The 22891-nt window shown below is 42.2% G+C and overlaps 1 protein-coding gene across 1 annotated transcript; it reads left to right on the top strand.

The window, feature by feature from the left end:
- Window positions 1–650: 650 nt before the first annotated feature.
- On the top strand, window positions 651–22637 carry LOC115100194 (fibronectin type III domain-containing protein 7-like). The gene is made up of 12 exons (XM_029618510.1): window positions 651–1293; window positions 5823–6077; window positions 7971–8231; window positions 12006–12269; window positions 14640–14894; window positions 16977–17234; window positions 18027–18281; window positions 19641–19895; window positions 20483–20743; window positions 20992–21021; window positions 21474–21548; window positions 21774–22637. Exons 1-11 carry the CDS (start codon window positions 999–1001, stop codon window positions 21503–21505), a joined length of 2421 nt encoding a protein of 806 aa, XP_029474370.1. The 5' UTR covers window positions 651–998; the 3' UTR covers window positions 21506–21548; window positions 21774–22637.
- Window positions 22638–22891: the final 254 nt, after the last annotated feature.

The raw sequence follows: 22891 nt of genomic DNA, 5'->3' as shown, positions 1-22891 counted from the left end.
AGGATTTGCTTTTCCTGGTACTAATTTCTGTCAAATCTTCCTTTTCAGATTGCTTTTGCTAATTCAGGTAGGAAAAAAAACTGAGCACTCCTGAAGTCAGTCTTCTCTTTGTACAGTTTGTTGTCTTGTTATTATCAGCCAATTTGGGTTCATTAGGTTTTCCAGTATTTGTAATGTAAAGCACAATGGATAAAACAGAGTAAGATACAAATATAATGCAGTTGCCATCTTTAATGACCGTCGAATCAGAACACGACACAAATTAAAACTCCCATCCTATTAACAAGAGAGTGCCCTTACATACATGAAACAGATTTTTTTGGCAACTGTCAAAATAAATCACTCTTCACCATGCATTTGATTTTCAAGTGTTTTATTTAGAATATTGAATTAAGCAGTTTTCTTTGGTCTCTATAGAAATGCTATTTTCCTAGAGCACCCCACTTTCATGCCTTTCATCACTCAAATCAGCCACTTAAAGGAAAAAAAGATTTAACTTTAAAAATGAAAACAACTTTTACAATCCTACTTCTTAAAAAAAAGAGCTAGACTTTTTAGTATTTTTTCTTGGTTTATTAGCAAAAATGTGCTTTTAGTGAAAAGATATAATTTTATTCCATGTACAGTAAGAGGTAATGTAAATTGTTTTCATTGCAATGGTTTTAATTCATCAACTTGTAATTGCCAGTTGGTGTCATAATGAATTGAAATGACATTGAATATTGCCACTTACAACAACGTCATTGCAATCTGTCTTTCGGTAAGAAGATACTAGATAATTGTTCCTTCCAAAGCAAGTTTCTTCTCAGAAGTCTGTTATTATTTGATGAAAGGCATGTGCTTTATATTGTTTTTTTTGGGGGGGGTTTCACTTTTTTGGATATCGCTTTGCAATCTTACGACATAGCATGTGAAAAGTTACTGCATGGTACTCGGCTATTGGTCGCATGGCGATCCAGGCATGATAATTGTGTTTCAAGATAAGTTTTACACAACTTATGAGTCTTGCTGTCTTCCTGATCATTTTTTCAGCCTTCTCCATATCCATTCACGAAGTGACATCAAGAAGTATTTATGTGAGATGGTCCAAGTTTTCGGGCGCCTTTTCTTATAAGATCACAGCCACTCCTGTTAACATTGGTGTAAGCGAGCCTTCGTTTGCTCAGTTTAATGACATCACCGTCATAGGAACGCTGAACACGCTGATCCCCAACACTCTCTACAGCATAAAAGTGGAAGCAATGGATCAAAATGGACTCAGTCTGGCTCAGGACGAAACTGTGCAGCTTACAGGTTAGTTCTTTCTATATCGCACTGGGAATTCAATGTAACCTGCAATTCCTGGTCATGCTCTCTCCTTTTTTACGACTGGGCCATAGTTTTTAATGGAGTGGAATATTAGGTATGCCAACTCATAAAGCCCTGTTCTATGACTCTAAAACGGAACAGTGAAAGACAGGTTTTATGGGTTCACTGGAGAGCCTGTATTACAGTCTAATCACTCATTTATTTGTATTTGTTCATTTAAACAATTTATATTCTGGTGTCTCTCTCAATAAAATCGTACAAGGCCGATTACAATATAAAATGTAAATCATCTATTCAATGTCAGTAAAGCCTAAAACTAAAACATAATCTAACACAGTAAAATAACAGTAATAATACTTGCAATCATGCAATTTTCCCACCTCATCTAATGCTCTGCTCAATTAGTACATCTGCAGAAGCCGAGAGAACAGTAACATTTTCAGTTCTTTCCTGAACGTTTGTATGACTCATAGTGCAAATGAAATGGAGAAGGCTGATCTCTGATGGCCTCCTGTGCATTACCATATCAGGTTATCTTTAGGCTCATAACATAAGGGTCGATTCAGCCATTTTTTGGCTAGCAAGGAAGCTGAGGAGAATTATTTGGGCAGGGTAGCAAATTAATATATTAGCCATTAAAAGCTGGAGCAGAGGCTGTGTGGGAGGCAAAATAGTAGTGAAAGGGTGAAGATAGGTATTTGATGAGGTATTTTGGGCCTACTCTGCTCTGAGCTGTGGAATGCATTAGCTGCCTCATTTTCCTTACGATGGAGACCAAACTGAGCATGCTCGGGCCATGATGTCAGCACAGTCTAAGGGCAAGAAGCCAAAAATGCTTGCCCACAAGTCTGTCTCCACCCCATAACATTTGAATACTATCTCTAACACTTATTCATCCTGTCTTCATAGGATTCAGTGGGGAAAATCCAGCAGGCAGAAGTATGTAAAAACATTTATTACAGGGAAAACTTTACCATCAGCCATTTCAAGCATCATGTGCTGTTGTCTTTATAAGAAAACATGTATGCCTCTGTTGGGGAAATGCGATCCATAAATTGAATCAATCAATCAATACATTTCTGCCATCACTGTAGTTGATGAACAGCTGCCTTGGTTGTAAAGGGGTATTACTCAGATGGTTAAACACATCTTTCAATGAATTAAAGGAAGCATTTTCCCCCTTTTCAGTGCTAGGATGACCTGATAGCACATACATGCCTAAATCAAGACAAAGAAGCATTGAAAGAGTAAGAGCAGGGTAAAAAGCGGACCTATCTAGATCTACTTGACATACCATGGGGCATTTTCAATAGCGGAACTCTTGAAAAAGAGGATAACAACACAAACACATTTAACTCCTACAAAATCTAATCAGCTATTTTGTAACAACACTTACACACTACATATCTCTCACAGAAATCATAACTGAAATATTGGGGCATTATGTGAACTCTTTGGGATGCTCAACCTGCAGCGGCCCCTTCTCCATCTTCAGCTTCCTCTTCTATGGCTATCTCTTCTGCCACTACAGCTACTTCTTCTGACCACAGGAGTTGATGATGGACAAAAAGGTGTAACATGCAGTGTATAACAGATCTATGGCTGACTTTCACTAGCACAAGGGTTAGGAAGCCTCCAGTATGACTTACAGAATTAATCTGGCTTTTCAGCAACCTAACGATACTCTATCAGGGACCTGCTGGAGCAATGGGCATAGTTGTACTACTCTTCAGAGGCAAATGAGGAGGAAGTTAGCAATCAGGACAAGAGGAGGTAACCATTATCACCTACAAGCACATAATTAATGTGGTACACGATTAATTGCTATAAGCTATTGAAAACATTCTTACTAGCACTACAGAAGACCACAACAGTTCCAGCACTTACCCAGTAGAACTCCATCTTCTTGACCCTGAGAACACTTGTAGTCATAGAGGGGCTCTGCCTTAATTTTATAAGGAAAGTTTGTTAACACATCCATCACCAGTAAGTGATGGACACAGGAGACCTGGATGTTCAGTTTGTGATACTTCTTGTGGTTCTGGTAGATGGCTTTCTGGCTACTTGAAGAACCAAACCCATATGAGTGCAATCAATAGCCCTGATGACATTAGAGAAGTGAACTATGTTAAAGAAGCCCTTTGGTTCTTCTCTGGTCTCCTGGTCAGTTAAAGGATGCTGGATATAATCAGGCAAAGATGGCCTCCAGAAACAGTTGACACATCTAGAGACAGAGTAGTGACTGACACTACTTGCATCTCCTGCCATTCTCTAGAGCCAGTAGCCAAACAGCACAAAGAGATGATCACTTTCACTCCAACAGAGTATGGCCTAGGTGGGCCAGATGTCCAAGCAAATTCTCACAGATCTGGGAGATGAAAGCCCTGGTCTGCCTGAACCTACTTAGGCAATTTCTCAGTCAGCGGCTCTAAATCTACTCGGAGATGAAATGTTCTGCTGTGGGAGGCTCTGTGTTTCCTGCAATGTGCATAAAAGAGTAGACACATCCCCATTGGAGCCATTGCGAATGCCTATCCTTCTAAGTTAGACTAGGTAGGAAAGGATAGCATCTCCCTTTCTATACCCCTTGTATGCAGACTGCTGTTGTGACAAATGAGTAGGAGATGTTTCAGCTGTGCTAGATGACCACCTCCTTTCTTGCAGCTGGTGCTGTGTCCAGAAATGGCTTTCTATAACTTTTCCCTGAGACTTTTTTCCAGTTGAGTTCCAGATGGAGTGAAAGGCAATTGTGTGGCATGGGCCAGCTCCCATGATTTTCTATGGAAGACAAGTCCAGGAAGTGTGCCCGCCACTGAGAGTCCATATGTGGAGGTGGCATTGCGTGCGACCACCAGAGAGTGTGTGCTAATGCAAACACAATGCGGAAATAAAACAGAAGGCAATAACATCTTCTGACAGTTTTCAATCATAATATTCAAGTCTTCTAAGTACCTAAGTGTAAACTGTAAAATAGGTCACAAACAGACTGACGGACACAATCTTGGTATAAGGCATTTTTGCTTTACTTTGTATAAGAATGCCTAAAAACAAAAAAAATGTCCTTTCTGAATTCCTATAAAAAATAGCTGAATCTATGTGGGCAAAAGAGAGACTGACTGGGCTTAGCTCTACTGAGCTGTAGTAAATCTATTCAGGGTAAAGTCCTCAGGGAGGGGAGTAGGAGCTGCTCATCTGGATCGGGAAAGGAGGCAAAGCAGAGCTGAATAATGGAAAGCTAGTCAGGCAGAAGGTGGTTGCAAGGGGCAAACAAGCTGGGAGTGGGGGGAAGGGGGGTGCTCTGTGGCCCTTTTCAGTCAGTCAGTCTGTAATTCTGAAAGTGTGCAAGCCTGAAATGGAAGGGACATGCCAAGAGCAACCCTTGCCCGGGCTGCCACTTTGTCTTGCAACTACCCTGCCCGGTGCCACTGCTCACATGCTCCGACCAACTTTATTCGGACCCTTGCAAATAACGTTTTGAAAATGTGAAGATGCACTGAATGGCAATTACGACGGTAGATGTTTTGGGAAACCCAATATTTGGCTGCTATCCACATTCTGGAGCTCAAAACATTCAGGAGTGAATCGACTCCCTAATAATTTTTATGCAAAGGTAGATTAGTCAGTCTGACTAAACAACTTTACCCCTTACTGAATAAGGGGTAAAGCTAGCGCGTCGAAAGCGCGCGTCCAAACCTGGGCTGTAAGTGAGGAGCAGTCCTGGGTGGTAAGCTGACTACTTGTCCTGACATCAGCTTTCCGCATGACCCCAGGCAAGTCAGTTTATCTCCTTGTCTTATTGCACTCAACTGTAATTCAATAACAACAGGCTATTTCCTTCTTCCCTTTTCCCTTTGTAAACTGTGATATAGATCAGGCTTCAGAATTGGCAATTAGACTTTCCACCTCAGAGATGGCCACATGCATGTTTCTAAAGTACCAAATTGTAAGGTAAAAATATTTTTCAGAAAGCACATCATTTAAACCCAAATTATCTCTCTCTCGATCTGTCCCAAAGATAGATATGTATTTTCTGGAGTTATTTAGAAGTTCCTAAATTAGCCTACCCTGGAGCAACTTTCCCTGCCTCAAAGAGCTTACAATCTAAGGGCCTGATTTTCAAAAGCATTTACTTGTGTAAAACTGGATATTGTATGTGAAAATGTACTTTACTCAAGTTTGTGGGCTTCTGAAAATTATTGCAGTATATACCACTGAATTCTCCACAGGATATACTCAAGTAAGTGCACTTTACTCAAATAAATGGCTTTTGAAAATAGCTACGATAGCATGTTACATTTACGTGCGTAACTCTTTGAGATAAAGTGACTTGCCCAAAGTCACAAGGAGTATTGGTGGGATTTGAACCCTGGCTTGCAGTTTATTGTTGTAACTACTGGGCCACGTCTCCTTAGAGTTTAGTGGTCTTTTTATTTCCTGCCTAACCCACAGTGAAATAATTGAGAATGTACATTCACTTGTATTCATTTTGACATCACTGAACTGTTTGTTTATAGCCCCTGAGGTGCCAGCCGTTGACAAGGCCTACTCCAAACTGAGTGACAGTATCACCGTGGAATGGGCAGATGTCCCTGGAGTCAGCAGTTACCTGGTGACTGCCCGTGATGGAGCGTCATCCTTTGAGACCATAGTCAGTCAATCACCAGGGACAGTGAGTGGGCTGCAGCCTGCAACATGGTACAAAATTACCGTCCGATCAATCAACGCTGCGGGGAAAAGCCAGCCTTCTTGTCCACAGAGTACCCAAACAGGTACATTTTGGTGCTTTCTGAAATGCTTACTGACAATTCTGATTCAACTGTTAATGTTAATCTGAGTGTTCCTTAGGGCTCTGCCTTCAGGCCACTTCTCATCTGCATTTATGCTCAATCTTCAGCTCTGTTAATCTCCTCATTTGACTCTTGTATGTTGTTATGTCAAGGACACTCAGTTTTTCTTCTCATTCTCACATCAATATTCTTGTCTTTTCACATTTGACCTCCTGCTGGATACGCTTCAAATGTCTCATGGTTAAAACTAAAATATTGTTCTTTCCAGCTACACTTAGCACCCTGCCTCCTTTCACTGGCTGTCTCTCAAATGGATGTGTCCTGTTTTCTCTAAATAGTCTCAGCCTCCCCAATGACCTAGCTCTCGCCCTCCTTGCTCATATTAACTTTATAATATCTCTAAAATTCATCCTTCCCTTCCTTTTTGTCTAGTAGAGGTATGACCTATAACCTCTTTGCTGACCTAAATTTAATGTAAGCAGACAAATAGATCTGAAAATGCTTCAGTTCCATTCCTCCATAGCAAGCTGAATATATTTTTGTGTTTTGAAAAGTCAAATAATAATGAAGGCACAGGAGAAGTAGTAATTTTGAAACTGCATTAGACTATTGTTATGGAAGGATTTTACAGACATTTTGAAGCAAAAGGCATCTGAACGTTCATAACAACAACAACCCCCCCCCCCCCCCCCCCAGGTATTACAGAGCAGAACAAGCAGGGGCCCAATACTGAAAGCAATTTGTCTGGCTAAATCTTGGAGTTAGCCAGGCAAACCATGGATTTAAAATCCTGCCATTCTGAGTGCCCCAGACGTAGCCTGCTAACTTTTTATTTTGCTAAAACATTAGCCGGTTCTGTCAGGGGCAGGGTAGGGCGGGGAGTTCTGAGGCAGGGCCGTAACTTTAGGAGTGCCAGAAAGCAGACCTAAAATTAGGCGGCTAAACTTATCAGTACAACTTCCCAATAGCCGAGGATATTCTGTGGCATGTCTGTGTCGCTGAATATCTGGTATAAGTTAGCCAGATATGTTTATCCCGCTAACCTACCTGGATGCCCCACGGCTGCATATTGGCCTGTAAGTGTATGATAACCCACTGGGAGGTGCCTGGAAATATTTCTGGTGTTCAGCAGTACAATAAGCTCATTAGCAATCTAACACCCTTTTCCATATATACAGAATACAAGAGAATATCAGATAAAGTTACCTGATTCCTTCCAAATGAAATTGTTAGTTATTGGTATTTTGTTTCCATTCTGCTTTTCTGAATAATGCTACTGAGATAATCTTTTTTTTATTTTTTTTTCTTAATCTCACCCTTTCCTTACTCTCTTTCGTCTGATTCTCATTGGTGCCGTCATGAACAGGCTCCTGAATCATTCTGAATTTCTGTCAGGCCCTTAGCAGAAACTCTGCAGTCGCTTCTTATGACTGAGAAGGCAGGATGACGAGCAGCACAGAGCAATTCTAATGCTGTTTTTTCTGCAGACATCCACCCCCAATATCTGTGTATTAACTCAGGCCTTTCCCTGATATCTGGAAGAAAAGACAGAGCGGCTAATTAATAATAACCCTCATCTCTTCTATCCAGGAAACTCTGTGGAAAGTCTCCATTTGAAAAGCCATCCTAGTTTACAAATCCCTCTAGTCAACAATTCTAGTGCTATCGACTCCAGTAGGTCTGAGTCAGCTTTGCATTAGGGGACAAGGCAGAATGGCAGTGTGGCCTGCAAGGCATGAAAAGGGAATTGAAAGACACCTTAGTAAAATGTCCAGATCAGAAAAAGCACAATTCTGATGCTACCAAGTAGGATGACCCATGCCTGCACTATTGTTGAAGTAGTAATCTTAGTTTTTATTACTTTTAAACCCACAGTTCTGGCTGCTGCTGTCATATCCGTCACTTCTCCCAGCATCAACAGTCTGGAGGTGAGCTGGGATCCCGTGAATGGGTCTGCAGGGTACACAGTGTCCATCATGAGATCCGATGGTTTGGGCACTAGGCTGACTCTAAACACCACAGACACGTCCCTGAACTTTACAGGTCTGGATCCTGGCACAATGTACACCATAAAGGTGCAGGCCTTTGATGCCAACGGGACGCCTGGAGATGACGCTACTGCCAGTGAGAGAACAGGTAAGATCCTGTAATTCAGACCATTAACAAAGTCCATGGCCCTGTGCCTGTTTTTCCATTTGGCACTTAGACAGAAGGGTCTTAGGGCATTATCAAGCCAGCATTTTAGGGATGATAGTATCATTCGTCCACAATTAAGCTTTTTTGCAAGCAATCCTGGAGTTATCTCACAAGCAGAGCCCCCTTTGGTGCAAATCTTTAATTATCTTTAAGATGCTTTCATTGTAGTAGTATTGTTTTATCTATTTGTATTTCTAGAGCATAGTCTCTGCAGCAAATTAATCAAAACGTGCCCAGTATATCACATTATCCAAGGAACATGAATAACAAAGAGGTGGCAATTAGGGATGTGAATCGTTTTCCATATCGTCTTAACGATAGAAATCGTGTGGCAGGGCAAGAAAATCGTCTTAGGCACGATTTTTTAGTTAAAAAATCGTTAAAAATCGTTTTTTCCGATTAGTGCGCACTAACGGGAGTTAGTGCGCACTAACTGGGAGTTAGTGCGCACTAACTGAAAATGATACAATTTGACACTTTTCAGGTCAGTTAAGGTCAGTTTAGGAATGAATATGTATTCCTATTGGCTGCCCTCTTATTTATTCATGTTACCAAATTTCCTACTGACAGTATATGGGGGATGGGAAATGGAAACAGTTGGTAGCTTGACAAAACAAGTAATGTGATCAGTCAATGTGACTAGAACTTGTGCCCTAACCCTGATACCAGGGGTATTGTGATCTTCCTGCACACAGTGCCCTATCCCTATTAATACCAGGAGTGTTGTGATCTTCCTGCACACAGTGCCCTATCCCTAATACCAGGGGTGTTGTGATCTTCCTGCACACAGTGCCCTATCCCTATTAATACCAGGAGTGTTGTGATCTTCCTGCACACAGTGCCCTATTCCTGATACTGGGGGTGTTGTGATCTTCCTGCACACAGTGCCCTATTCCTGATACCGGGGGTGTTGTGATCTTCTTGCACACATCCCGGTATCAGGGATAGGGCACTGCATGCAGGAAGATCACAACACTCCTGGTATTAATAGGGATAGGGCACTGCATGCAGGAAGATCACAACACTCCTGGTATTAATAGGGATAGGGCACTGCATGCAGGAAGATCACAACACCCCTGGTATCAGGGATAGGGCACTGTGTGCAGGAAGATCACAATACCCCGGAGGAGTGAGGGTCAGGCAGCTCCCCCCTGTCTGTGAAGCCAGCCTCTCACTAGTAATGCAGGGAGGGAGCTGTCTCAGACTTCACCATCCTCCCCCCCCCCCTCACCCACACACCATTCACTAGCTGGGACATGGGGGAAGTCAGGAGTGAGGGTCAGGCAGCTCCCCCCTGTCTGTGAAGCCAGCCTCTCACTAGTAATGCAGGGAGGGAGCTGTCTCAGACTTCACCATCCTCCCCCCCCCCTCACCCACACACCATTCACTAGCTGGGACATGGGGGAAGTCAGGAGTGAGGGTCAGGCAGCTCCCCCCTGTCTGTGAAGCCAGCCTCTCACTAGTAATGCAGGGAGGGAGCTGTCTCAGACTTCACCATCCTCCCCCCCCCCCTCACCCACACACCATTCACTAGCTGGGACATGGGGGAAGTCAGGAGTGAGGGTCAGGCAGCTCCCCCCTGTCTGTGAAGCCAGCCTCTCACTAGTAATGCAGGGAGGGAGCTGTCTCAGACTTCACCATCCTCCCCCCCCCCCTCACCCACACACCATTCACTAGCTGGGACATGGGGGAAGTCAGGAGTGAGGGTCAGGCAGCTCCCCCCTGTCTGTGAAGCCAGCCTCTCACTAGTAATGCAGGGAGGGAGCTGTCTCAGACTTCACCATCCTCCCCCCCCCCTCACCCACACACCATTCACTAGCTGGGACATGGGGGAAGTCAGGAGTGAGGGTCAGGCAGCTCCCCCCTGTCTGTGAAGCCAGCCTCTCACTAGTAATGCAGGGAGGGAGCTGTCTCAGACTTCACCATCCTCCCCCCCCCCCCTCACCCACACACCATTCACTAGCTGGGACATGGGGGAAGTCAGGAGTGAGGGTCAGGCAGCTCCCCCCTGTCTGTGAAGCCAGCCTCTCACTAGTAATGCAGGGAGGGAGCTGTCTCAGACTTCACCATCCTCCACCCCCCCCTCACCCACACACCATTCACTAGCTGGGACATGGGGGAAGTCAGGAGTGAGGGTCAGGCAGCTCCCCCCTGTCTGTGAAGCCCGCCTCTCACTAGTAATGCAGGGAGGGAGCTGTCTCAGACTTCACCATCCTCCCCCCCCCCCCCCCCTCACCCACACACCATTCACTAGCTGGGACATGGGGGAAGTCAGGAGTGAGGGTCAGGCAGCTCCCCCCTGTCTGTGAAGCCAGCCTCTCACTAGTAATGCAGGGAGGGAGCTGTCTCAGACTGGTATCAGGGTTAGGGCACTGTGTGCAGGAAGATCACAACACTCCTGGTATTAATAGGGATAGGGCACTGTAAGAGATGACTGTAGTAGATTGAATAAAGATCTGATGTTTCTGCTCTCCTCACACCAAACAAAAACAACACACAAGCAGAGAAGCCCTTCTTACAAAGCTGAGCTAGTGAGTTAAGTAGGAGGAAAAGTAAACATACTTGTGCCAGTGTGGCTACTTAAAAAATACACTTACCAACAATCAATTACATATATTTGAACTGTGTACAGTTCCAGCCAGGACCACCTTTCTAAAATGCACAGTGATTGGCAAATTCAACATGCACTAGCATTTCAGGTGCCTGCTAACAAAAATAATAAACAAACAAGTTCTAGTCACGTGAGTGCTGATCATTACATTACTTTTTTTGTCAAGCTTCCAACTGTTTCCATTTCACATCCCCCCAACCATTACCTCAGTATTAGCCTTGGTAACATCAATAGATAAGAGCACAGCCAGCCAATAGGAATACATACATACATATTCATTCCTAAGTGACCTTTACTGACCTGGGAAGTGTGAACACTTTGTTTCATTTTCTGTTGGTGTTCGTTAGTTTCCAGTTCCATTTCCCATCCCCCCAACCATCACCTCAGTGGTAACCTTGGTAACATCAATAGATAAGAGGGCAGCCAGCCAATAGGAACACATATTCATTCCTAACTGACCTTCAGTGACCTGGAAAGTGTTTATTTGTATCATTTTCAGTTAGTGCGCACTAAATCGAGTTAGTGCGCACTAACGGGGAGTTAGTGCGCACTAACTCGAGTTAGTGCGCACTAACACGATTTAACGATAAATCGTTAGAATTTCTATTGTATCGTGTTCTATAACGATTTTAAGACGATATAAACATTATCGGACGATAATTTTAATCGTTGAAAAACGATTCACATCCCTAGTGGCAATAGTGGCTGCTCCCCATCCTGAAGGGCTTACAGTCTGTGTACTACACTATACAGGGTGTTCGCACTTGGACAGTAGAAAGTAGGTCCAACAACAGGGTCAAGCTGATGATTTACCTACTCTGGGTATAGCAGGTGAAGAGAGCCCCTGGTCTTAAGAACTTATCGTCCCAAGATTTTACCTGAGAAACTAAGCAGTTAAGATTTCACACAAAAAAAAGGCATATTTACATTTTGAAAGGTAGTACTAAACTGCTAGTTAAATATTAAAAAACAGAGAATGTGCCAATATGTGGTACTATTGCCAATATGGGTGACTTTTCTTCCATTTTTGGCAGCTTTGAGCAATGACTATGGCAGGGAGATGCTGTACTCAGCGCCTTTACATTTATATCTCATCTATACAGGTCTTGAAGCTCCAACTGATGTTCAAGTCACATTTGACAGTGGGGCTTTGGCAGCCACTGTCTCCTGGGCACCAACAGAAGGTGCCACAGATTATACAGCGATTGCCTCCACTGGTGATGGAGATCCACCACTGAACTGTACATCCGTTTCTACTGCCTGCACCATCTCCCCACTCCAGTGTGGGAAGGAATACTTAATCACCCTTGTGGCAAACAACGACGGCGTATCCAGTGTGCCTTCTGATGCAGTGACCTTAAAAACCGGTAAGAGACCTCTGAAGCAAGCAGTGTTTTCACGATAACCAATTGTACTATTCAATCCACAGGGCTTAGTCCATTAGAAAAGTTACTCAACCTAAACTACTCCATCTCCTGAAACAGTGAACATTTCAGAAGAGATGAGGAACCTTGGGGCTACCCTTAAACCATCTTTCTCTCTCTCTCTCTCTCTCTCTTTTCACACATACATCTCATCCATATGTTCTTCTCTTCATGATAAACTGTTTAACATTTATAAAATCTGTTCTTCTCTGACCTTTTCCACTGTAGTTTTCTCCTTCAAGCTGCCTTTCTTTGCTATCTTGGTTACTGTAATCATCTCAATGATTTTCCAGAATCTTCTTGCTGCCCCTTACAAATTCTTCAGAACACTTGTCCTCAGGCTTCTTTCCCAACTGCCACATCATTGTCATGCATCTCCTTTTCTTGCTTCCCTCACTGGCTCACAGTTAGGTCCTGTATTATCTTGAAACTTTTGGAGGCCAATATTTAGTAAGCCAGCGAGCATCAAGTTATGTGGCTAAAGTTAACTAGATACTGGATGTTCAGTGGGAAAAACATCCTGCTGAATGTATTTTCCTAAAGATTTTGGCTACATGAAGCCGAATAACTTTCTAATGTAACCAGCTATGTTTGAATATAACTACATTTTAAAGTTATCTTGACAACTTGTCACTTAACTGGATATATTCAAAATATATCCAGTTAAGTGATGACCAAAAAATAAAGTAAAACTGTAGTAGACTCACCAGCCCAAGCCCCCACCACCCTCTCTGCTAATGGCTTTAAACTGATTGGAGTGGGGCAATGCGTATGATGCCCCTCGCTCCCCCAAAGCAAAATTTTGAAACTAGTGGGCCTTGCAGCCTGAGGAGCAGCCACAGATGCCCCGCCTGCACGATCTAAAATTAAATATTGGGGCTCCCGCCCTCTCCTTTACCCTTCCCACCCACCCCACCAAACCAACATGAACCTTCCCAGCAACTCTGAAAACTCTGCTTCTGCCAGGTTTGTGGCACAGGAGAACCGCTCCCAGTGGCTTCATGTGTTGCCTGGACAGCAACATCGGGAGAATAAGCTACCATCATTGCTATCCAAGCAACGTGTGATGTCACCACAATCCTGGTGGCTGTGGGGTTTTGGGGGTGCCGAGACAGGCAGGAGGGTTTATGTTGGCGTGGGAGAGGGGGGGTTAAACAGGGGGCCCAGATCCCTGATATTTAATTTTAAATTGTGGGGGGCTGGCTGCTTCTCAGGCCGTAAGGCCTGTAACTTTCAAATGCTGTTTTGGGGGAGAGGAGGCATTGGACACAATGCTCCCATCAGTTTAAAACCTTTAGTAGGGAGGGGGAACCCTAAGGCTGGCCTGGGCTTCCATTAGGCAAACTTAGGCAGCGGCCTAGAATGCCAACATTTTGGAGGCAGCAGAATCCCACCAGCACAAGGCCCAGAGGGGGAAAGCCAGTACTGCCAAAGCAGAGAGTGCTGTGCTGGAGCTGCTGCCAATAGGCAAGTTGGGAATGGGGGGTGCATGACCAAAGCTTCCCCTAGGGCAGCAAATACTCTTGCGCCAGCACTGGGCCTGCTGGAAAATTATCTGGGTACACATATTTAGATAATATTAGGACTGCTCTGAGGCAGCCCTAGAGTTATCTAGCAAATAACAATGAACATCAGCTAACTTAGCTGCATAACTCCATGCCTTCCTAGAATGCTCCCATCCCACTCTCGACTTATCCGGCTAACCTTTTAGCCAAATATGAAGTTAGCCAGCTAAGTCCCAGTCAATGAGCATGGCTGTATATTTAAATTCCACCATTTGTCCAGCTTAGTTGCACAAATGGTACCGAATATCGGGCCCTTGGTGTTTATTTTCCAGTAGATTCATGGTCTGGCTCCTTATCTTTACACTTGAGTTGTCTTAATTTCTGTCTGCTTCACGTATGCTTCAATCTCAGTTGTGTTTTCCCTGAGCATCCTTTTCCCTAGACAGATTTCTTCTCATGTTTCTTCTCTCTGCTTGCTCCTTATCCTTGGACTCTTGCTATTTGCCTGTCTGGGCTAGAAACCTTCTTTAAATTTGCCAGTCTCGATGCTCAAAATGCTTCTCTTTTGATGTGCTAGCCTTTGCATGTGTCTTTATTTTGTGCAGTTTTGTAACTTTTCATTTCCTTTACTCTGAGTTTCTCTTGTAAGGCATCCTGTGTAGAGCACCATAAAAACATAGAAAACTAAACAAATAAACTGAGCCAGCATGGGAAGTTAAGAGAATCTTATCCTAAAGTGGTGCATAGGTATTAAATAAAATCACAGATGCTCAAGGCAATCAGATCATTGATGGATTTTTTTTTCCAGTTCCTTGTGCACCAGCAGGGATAACAATATCAGAGGGTACTCCTGGGAATCTGACAGTGTCCTGGTCTGACGTGCAGCTCAGAGACTATTATGTGGTGTTTGTAAAACGTGATGATGGCCTAGAAGTGCATTGCAACACATCGCAGACACAGTGTTATTTCCAGTCTGACTGTGGGTTCACCTATTTCATTAGCGTCTTTGCATATAACTCAGCAGGGCAGAGTCCCCCGGGTGATGTATTCAATTATACTACCGGTAAGTGTTGTTTTTATTTTTTATTTATTTAACATTTCTTTTATACCACCCTGTCAATCTGACGACTGTCTAGAGTGGTGTACAGCCATCACATTATGTATAAAAATGTAAAAAGTTAATTCAAGCAAATAAATATAAACCATAAAACCTAAAAACATTATTTCCCCCCCCCAAAAAAAAAACTCCCACAGACAACAAAACATAACTCAACACAAAAACAAAACTAACAACAAAAACATAAATAGGCAAAACCTCAATCATCAACAGCTGAATCCACAACTCCACGCCTTCACAACCCCTAACCAAATTAATTAACCACAAACTAATTTCTCTAAATATCAGGGAAAATCTATGTTTTCACTTTATTTTCAGAAAGTAAGATAATTCAATTCCTATCTGATTCCAATTGGTAATCTATATCACAGCATGGATGCCAGAAGTGAAAAAGCCCTAGCTCTGATCTAAACCCTTCATACTGATTTCAAAGAGGGAACTTGAAATAAAGCTTTTTGACTCAACTTTAGCCTTCAGCCAAGCTGATAACAACTCAGTTTATATAGATAAAATGTGCCATTGCTCCCCTTGACTCTAAAAGTAAGGGCCAGGATCTTAAAATGCATGCTAGCCACAAGTCAAAGCCAATATAGTGATTTAAGCAGAACCTCTGTGGGGGTGCACCTGTGGCATCTCCGAACAACCCATGTCACAGCATTCTGAACAATTAGAAATTTATGTATCAGATGTTGTGGTAGGTCCATGCGAAGGTTATTCTCAACTGGAAAACAACTAACAGATTATTCACTGTCTTAACAGGGTCTATGTCCAAAACTGGATGCAATTTCCTTATCAGCTGCAACTTTGCAAAAAAACTATCGAATTACTTTAATCACTTGGGTTTCTACAGTAAAGTTAGATTTAAGAGTAACCCCCTGGATCTTTTTTTTTTTTTTATATTTAATCTTTATTAATTTTTCACAAATAACTTACATCATGAAAACAGGAAAATATGTTCCACAACACTGTAACCAATATAGAAATTAACACAATAACATTATTACTGCTGGTACATATTCCATAATTGGGGGGAGATTCAAATAGAAATTACCAAAATATTCATCAACTTTAACTAGAAAAAAAAGCAAATTTTTTCTTTATTTTAATCATACAAGTAAACATTATTTAAAGAGGAGGGAGGTATATTTTTTTTTTACTGAACATGCTCTCCTGATACTTCCACTTGAGTTTTATCTATCAAAAAGGTTTCTAAATGTGTAGGGTCCAAAAATCCAAATCTCTTCCCTTTATAATTAGCCCCCTGGATCTTTTACCTCGTCAGATGTTATAACCCACTCAGTACCTCTTACAGTTTTCAAAGAAGTAATATCTGGTTCCAATTCTCCTATCCTCAGGACCTCAGTTTTGGAAGAATTTAAACTTCATTTACTACCCAGTAGCCATTCTGCAGTCATGGACAGCTTATTATTCAGTTCCTAGACAGACCTCACTCCTTTTCCTACCAGCACAATGAGTTGAATGTCTTCTTTGTTCAGATAAACCCACAGCCTGAGGGAACGAAACATTGTCCCCAGAATCGACATAAGAATGTTAAACAGCAATAGTGAAAGGGAGGATGGTTGAGCACCACCACATCCATTCTCTGATTTGGCTGACAACACACCTCTAACCAACACCTTGGTGAACTTATTACTTAAAAAGAGGCTATCCATTACAGAACAGTACCCACTGACCCACAACAATCTATCAGAAGAGAGTGATGTACCAAATGAAAAGGGGATAACAAACCTAATAATACTAGTAAAGCTTCTTCTCATTTATCTATGGTACACAAAATATCATCATTTACCTAGACCAAAATTGTCTTGGCCAAAAGCATCCCTGACACGAATCAGGTCTAGTAGATGCACTGATATAATTCCCATGGTTCCCTTGTGGAAAAAGAATTGTACATAAATATTTTGCCATGCTTAAACTATAAAAACCCTTCCCTCGTTCATGATCAGGGAGAGGACTATTAGTGTTGTTCTCTCCAAGCATGTTTTTTTTTTTCTCTCTGTTTTCCAGCACCTTGTTGCCCCAGTGACTTTGGGCCAGCCTTCGTCTCCAGTGACACTCTTGAGATTGTCTGGTCTCCTGTCCGTGGTGCTGAAATGTACGAGGCTAAAGTCGACGATGGGACCCACGTGATGTTTTGTAATGACACAGCTACCGTCTGCGCTCTTTCTGCGTTGCAGTGTAATTCTTACTATAATGTCACTGTTTATTCATACAATGAAATCAGGGGCAAGAATGCATCATGTGCATCCAAAGCTGTAATGACAGGTATGTCATTCTTTCAATTGAAGCATTTTCAGGTGCCCTGTTAAAATGGTGTTCTTTGCTCTGAACACATTTCATAAAATACTATAGAATTTTTATCTCATGGAGTGTCTTCCGAGACTCTTTGACTAGAATGATCCACTCTTTTAATACAATGGGCTGGATTCAGTCTTGTTGAACTGATGAATGTCTTCCATAAAATAGAAATTTCATGCCAGAAAAGCCTGAACTGGTCAGTCCAATTAGCCAGCTTGTCTTTTCCGGGCACATATCTCTTCTGTGTGAGACATATCTGGAAAGTTTGAATTCAGCTATATTTAAATTTTAAAAATCTGTGTTCAATCTATATTTTTTATCATTTCTGGTATAATTTATATTTACCACTGTCTATATGTGGCATAATGTTACATATATTATTTATAGCTGGTTATATGAGTTGTGTTCAAGATTTTATGTTAACTGTACCAATCGTTTTGGTATATTTAATGTATTTTTCAAAATTTGTAATTTCATTATTACTGCAAATATTTACAAGGCTGTACAAATATTTCCACACCCAAAGCAAAACAGTGAAAATCTTTTCCTGATGCAAATTATTTGCAAACAGTGTTACTTTTCCCCCAAACTCATGGCAACATTTTATAGTTAATTACATGATATTATGCACCAGTGTTTGTGATATTTCATGCTACTACAGTTTGCATAGGTACTCTAAATCTAAATATGTTTCCTTTTTGTGCTATGTACTATTGTATTTACATTCTCTTCATAAGTTGCTGAACTGGACTCTTTCAGCTCCTTGCAGTCCTGAGATAAACAATCTTACCAGGATCGACCCGCTCACATATGATGTGCACTGGGCATCCAACAACGACAAGGCAGTGTACAGTGCTCATGCCAGAGGAGACGCTGGGGATTGGAACTGCAACAGCTCTGGGAGTTTCTGTACCCTAAGTGGTCTTCCCTGTGGATCCTTCTTCTTAGTCAATGTCATAGCGAGCACAGCACTAGGGCAGAGCTTACCCAGCTACAGTGCCCCTTTAGAGACAGGTATGTAAAAAGTCCATTACTTTACCATTATGATGTTTATCAGCTGCCATCAAACATGATCTAAGCCTTCATGTAACTCCTGGATTCAGTGGTGACTTACATGGTTGGTTAAGAAGATCACTGAGAATCTTTTGTCTCCAGTCCCACTCCCTGTACATGAAATGTACATGCCCCACTAGGAATAAAGATTCACATGTATGATGTATTTGACTGTTTCACATTGCAACCCAAAAGCAATGGTACTCTAAAGTATTTTATAATATATTACTACTACTCTTTATCATTTCTAAAGTACTACTAGACATGCAGAACACTCTGCAGATTACATAAGAGACAATCCATGGAGCTTACAATCTAGTTAAGACACACATACGTGATAAATAAGAGTCTATGGGAAGTGTATTTATTATAGAGAAGTGGTTAGGATTTACAAATAGCCTCAGAAAAGTGGATTTTTAGACTGGATTTGAATTTGGCCAGAGATTTAACATGACGCACTGACTCAGGGTCTGTTCTATGTATACGGCACAGCAGGGTGGAAAGCGGAGACAATTCAGTCTGAACAAATAGCTGGCCTAATGTTATCTAGCCAACTTTACCCAGATAGCTTTAGTTGTATATTCAGTGGAAAACGTATACAGATAAGTGCCGGTGAATATCCAGGTATAACTATCTAGGTTAAGTTTATCTGGCCCGGCCCGGGGGCGTGGCCGAGGCCTCCGGACCAGCCCCCGGGTCGGGTGATGGCGCACCAGCAGCCCGCTGGCGTGCGCAGATTTACGCCTGCTTTTGGCAGGCGTAAATCTGCCAACAAAGGTAGGGGGGGGTTAGATAGGGCCGGAGGGGTGGGTTAGGGAGGGGAAGGTGAGGGGAGGGGAGGCAGAAGGAAAGTTCCCTCCGAGGCCGCTCTGATTTCGGAGCGGCCTCGGAGGGAACAGGCAGCGCGCGCCGGGCTCGGCGCGCGCAGGTTGCACAAATGTGCACCCCCTTGTGCGTGCCGACCCCGGATTTTATAAGATACGCACGGCTACGCGTGTATCTTATAAAATCCAGCGTACTTTTGTTCGCGCCCGGTGCACGAACAAAAGTACGCGCACGCATAAATTTATAAAATCTACCCCCGTGTCTGTAATTAACCTAAGCTATTGTAACCCACTTTAGACTCTCCTGTTGGAAAAGCACGAATTAAATAAATAATGAGGAAGAGGAGGAATGACTGCCCCTTGTTGTAAAACACTTACCTGCAAAGGCATCCAGGAAGATATAATTCCAGAATGAGCCTCATATACCACAGTGTGTAGTAGAGATGCCAAAAGAGTAGATTTGTTTTGATTGCCTCTTTTTGTTTTTTTCTTTTAGCTCCATGTTGTCCCGAGGAACTGAAGGTAGTGCAGGTTACTCAGTCAATGACCAATGTCAGCTGGTCGGTAGCAGCTGGCGCACAGACATATGCAACAATGCTAGAGTCACCAAGAGGACAGGCCAAGTGCCACACTCTTGAAAACCACTGCCTGCTAGGATGCATTACCTGCGGCACCAACTATTCAGTGTCTCTGCAGGCTATCAGTGAGACAGGCCTGGCATCGGTGTGCACGTTTCAAGGCTACTCATCCAGTAAGGAGCAAAAGAGAAGAAAATCTACCCATTTCTTCTGTTCACTTATGTTTAGATCATATTCAAAATATCAAAAGTCTGGTTATTTTTTACTTCTGCCCTTTGATCTGTGATTAATGTTATTTTCAGACACTAGTCCCCAAGGTAACAAGGCTCTGCCACCAGCTAATTGTCAGCCTCTGAACTCGGATATCAGGAACCAAACACATCAGCATATACAGTAATGCAAGATAACGGCTTGCTAGCATAGTAAAGTCCACTACCCTGGGAACTACTGTTTGCAAGAAACAAAACATTCAAAATAAGAAGTTAAATGTTATTTTAATTCTGTTCTGGTTTTTTCTTTTTTAAAGACCACTTCAGTAGCTAAACCAGCTCAGTTTCTTCTGCCAGAAAATCTTGACCAGGTCTTGTCCTTGATTGATTGGTAGAAATGATCCAGTCCCTAATTTTAGCAGAAATTGATATGTGCCTGTAACGAGAGTTTAAATGTCTTTCAATAAGATTTTCTTTGGAAAAATATCCTACTGTTCCACTTCAGGAATTTAATATTATTTTCATAATACCTCTATGTGTGTCTTTCTAAGGTGCTTGCTGCCCTTCTGGGGTGAGGCTGTACAGACTATCTAACAGTGGCATACGAGTGAACTGGCGTACAGTTGGTGGCGCGCAAAACTACAGTGCAGATCTGTACGGGTCAAAAGGCAACTTCACTTGCACTCCCAGTGTCGATTTCAGCTACTGTGATGTCACCAACATGCCCTGTGAGGACACTTACAACGTGGTGGTGGCTCCAGTGGCCAATGATGGCTCCAAGCTTACATTCTGTCCCAAGAAAATATATTCGGGTAAAAGCAAACTTTATGGAAAATCACATTTCCCACTGTCTCTGCAGTTTGATCACATCTAGCCGTTGATTCATATGAAGGATACAATCATAGATTTGGCTTGAACTTGTCCTCTTGTCCAAATAAATGAGAAAGTAAAGTTAATCAGTTTAATATTTCAGCTTTCCACATTTATATGTCAAAGATTCAGGTAATTTGCTCGTTTGATGTATAATTGATTGGTCCATTCTGTCTGTATTTCTTTCCAGTCACGTGCTCTGGAAGCTCCATTGGAACGGGTAAGGGACTGCTCTTTTGATTCACTTTTACCAAAGTGTTAGTGCACTGGATCTTTTCCCTAAGATGTTTGCCCTCAGTTTAAAAGTACTTACATTTTAGAAATTATTATTAAACTTTACAGTTGGTCAAGGCTAGCAGTAAAATTCCTTGTGCATGGAGGACTGGTGGTTATGCACATCAGGCTCTAAGCAGTATGTACCAAGGTAGGATGTATAAATGTGCTTGGATGAGCAGTGACAAATGTAATGAGGCATTTGTGCAGGGGCAGCATAGAAGAGAGATCTGTAAAATTAATGCAACGTATGGTTAAATGAAAACAAAATGTCATTTGTATCCATTCTGGTATGTGTTCTGCTGCATTATTCCAGCTATTCTATTATCTTATCCATTGTGCATTCCCATGCTTTTAGCCATCCATTTGATTAAGCCTCTGTTGTGGTTTTTTTTTCAGTGATTTATAGAGGAAAGAGAAGTGCAGAATGATAAAAGTTCCCAACATGCAAAAACTAGGCCAGCTACACAGGAGGTAATGGAGAGCATGCTCTGAGATTCCTGTGGCACATCATTAATTCTATTTACTGCTCATGAATTAAAGGGATCAGCGCAAAGTGTGTTTTCATTAGAATGTGCACTGTTACCTTATTGTAGCTCTTCAACAGTTGCCCAGGACTCCCTTACTCTGATTTTCCGATGCATGCTGATCAGTAACGTATGGTAAAACCTGAGATTCTTCTTGGCTTTTCTTTCATAGGATTCTGGATGGAGACCTCCAGGAAGCCCCAGTGAGACGGCACTCTTTACTATGCACTGTCAATACACTCGTGTCATAATGTGACAATACTATTGTGCTATCTTCTACTCTCGTGCTCTTTCTCGTCAGGCTGGGTATTTGCCAGGCCTCACTTGGGATCCGTGGATGCCACATAGCGGGGCTTCTTTTTCATTTGCATTTTTATAAGTTAATATTATATAACTGGAACAAACCTACAGCTATCCCTTGTACTCAGTTAAAAATTACCTGAAAATTTCTAAAGAGAAATGGTGTCCTCTGTGTGTCTTGTCGTTTTTCAAAAGTACCCACATGATAATCAGTTATACCAAAGGATACTGTCAAGTCATTAGTTATGGAATTTCTTTTTAACTGTCCTCTGAACTTCTGTGAGCAGCCACGTTAGCAAGAGAGTGGCACATTACCTCAAACTCCCCATATCCTATTGGTCCATGTTGGCTGTGATATGCCAATGATATCATACACCCAGCAGGAGCTAATCAGATCCCCACACTATGTGCTGCCCCAAGACTTTAAAAGACTTAGAAGGGAGCAGCTCCAAGATTAGCAAAAAGAATGACTCAGCAGTATAATGTTTAAATTGCATAACAGAGTGGGAGCATTACTGCTGCCTCTATGCACATTTGAACTTTTGCATAGTTAGAGGATGCAGCTTTCTTTTATGGAAGCAGGAGAAAGAAAGAAAGGAAAAGAAACAGGAGAAATTAACATGACTAAGTAAGGACATTAAATTAAACAAATCTGTAATTTTAATGATTGTTCCAGTCATTAATTCAAGTATTCCAAGCTGGTAGGATACATTTTATCGACACTTACTTGGTTTAAACATATTGTGATACACCATCAAGATAAAGTAGAATGGCATTTTTCTAATTTTTCTTCAGTTATAAATCTAATTCCCCCACTTTCTGTGAAAATGCCCTGAGAGGTGTTCTCTTTCTTCAGGAGTATTCTAAGGAAGGGAGGTCTGTGCAGCCTGGAAAGGAGCAGGCACACCTAATGGAGATGTGCTCACATGAGCGGCTGAAGCAACAAGTGAAGCAGCCTCCAGTGTGAAAATCTGTGCAATGCTCAACCAA

This window comes from Rhinatrema bivittatum, chromosome 10 (assembly GCF_901001135.1).
Source record: "Rhinatrema bivittatum chromosome 10, aRhiBiv1.1, whole genome shotgun sequence".
Classification (NCBI taxonomy): Eukaryota; Metazoa; Chordata; class Amphibia; order Gymnophiona; family Rhinatrematidae; genus Rhinatrema; species Rhinatrema bivittatum.
The sequence above is the reverse complement of the archived record's forward strand: the minus strand, read 5'-3'. Positions and strand labels throughout refer to the sequence as shown.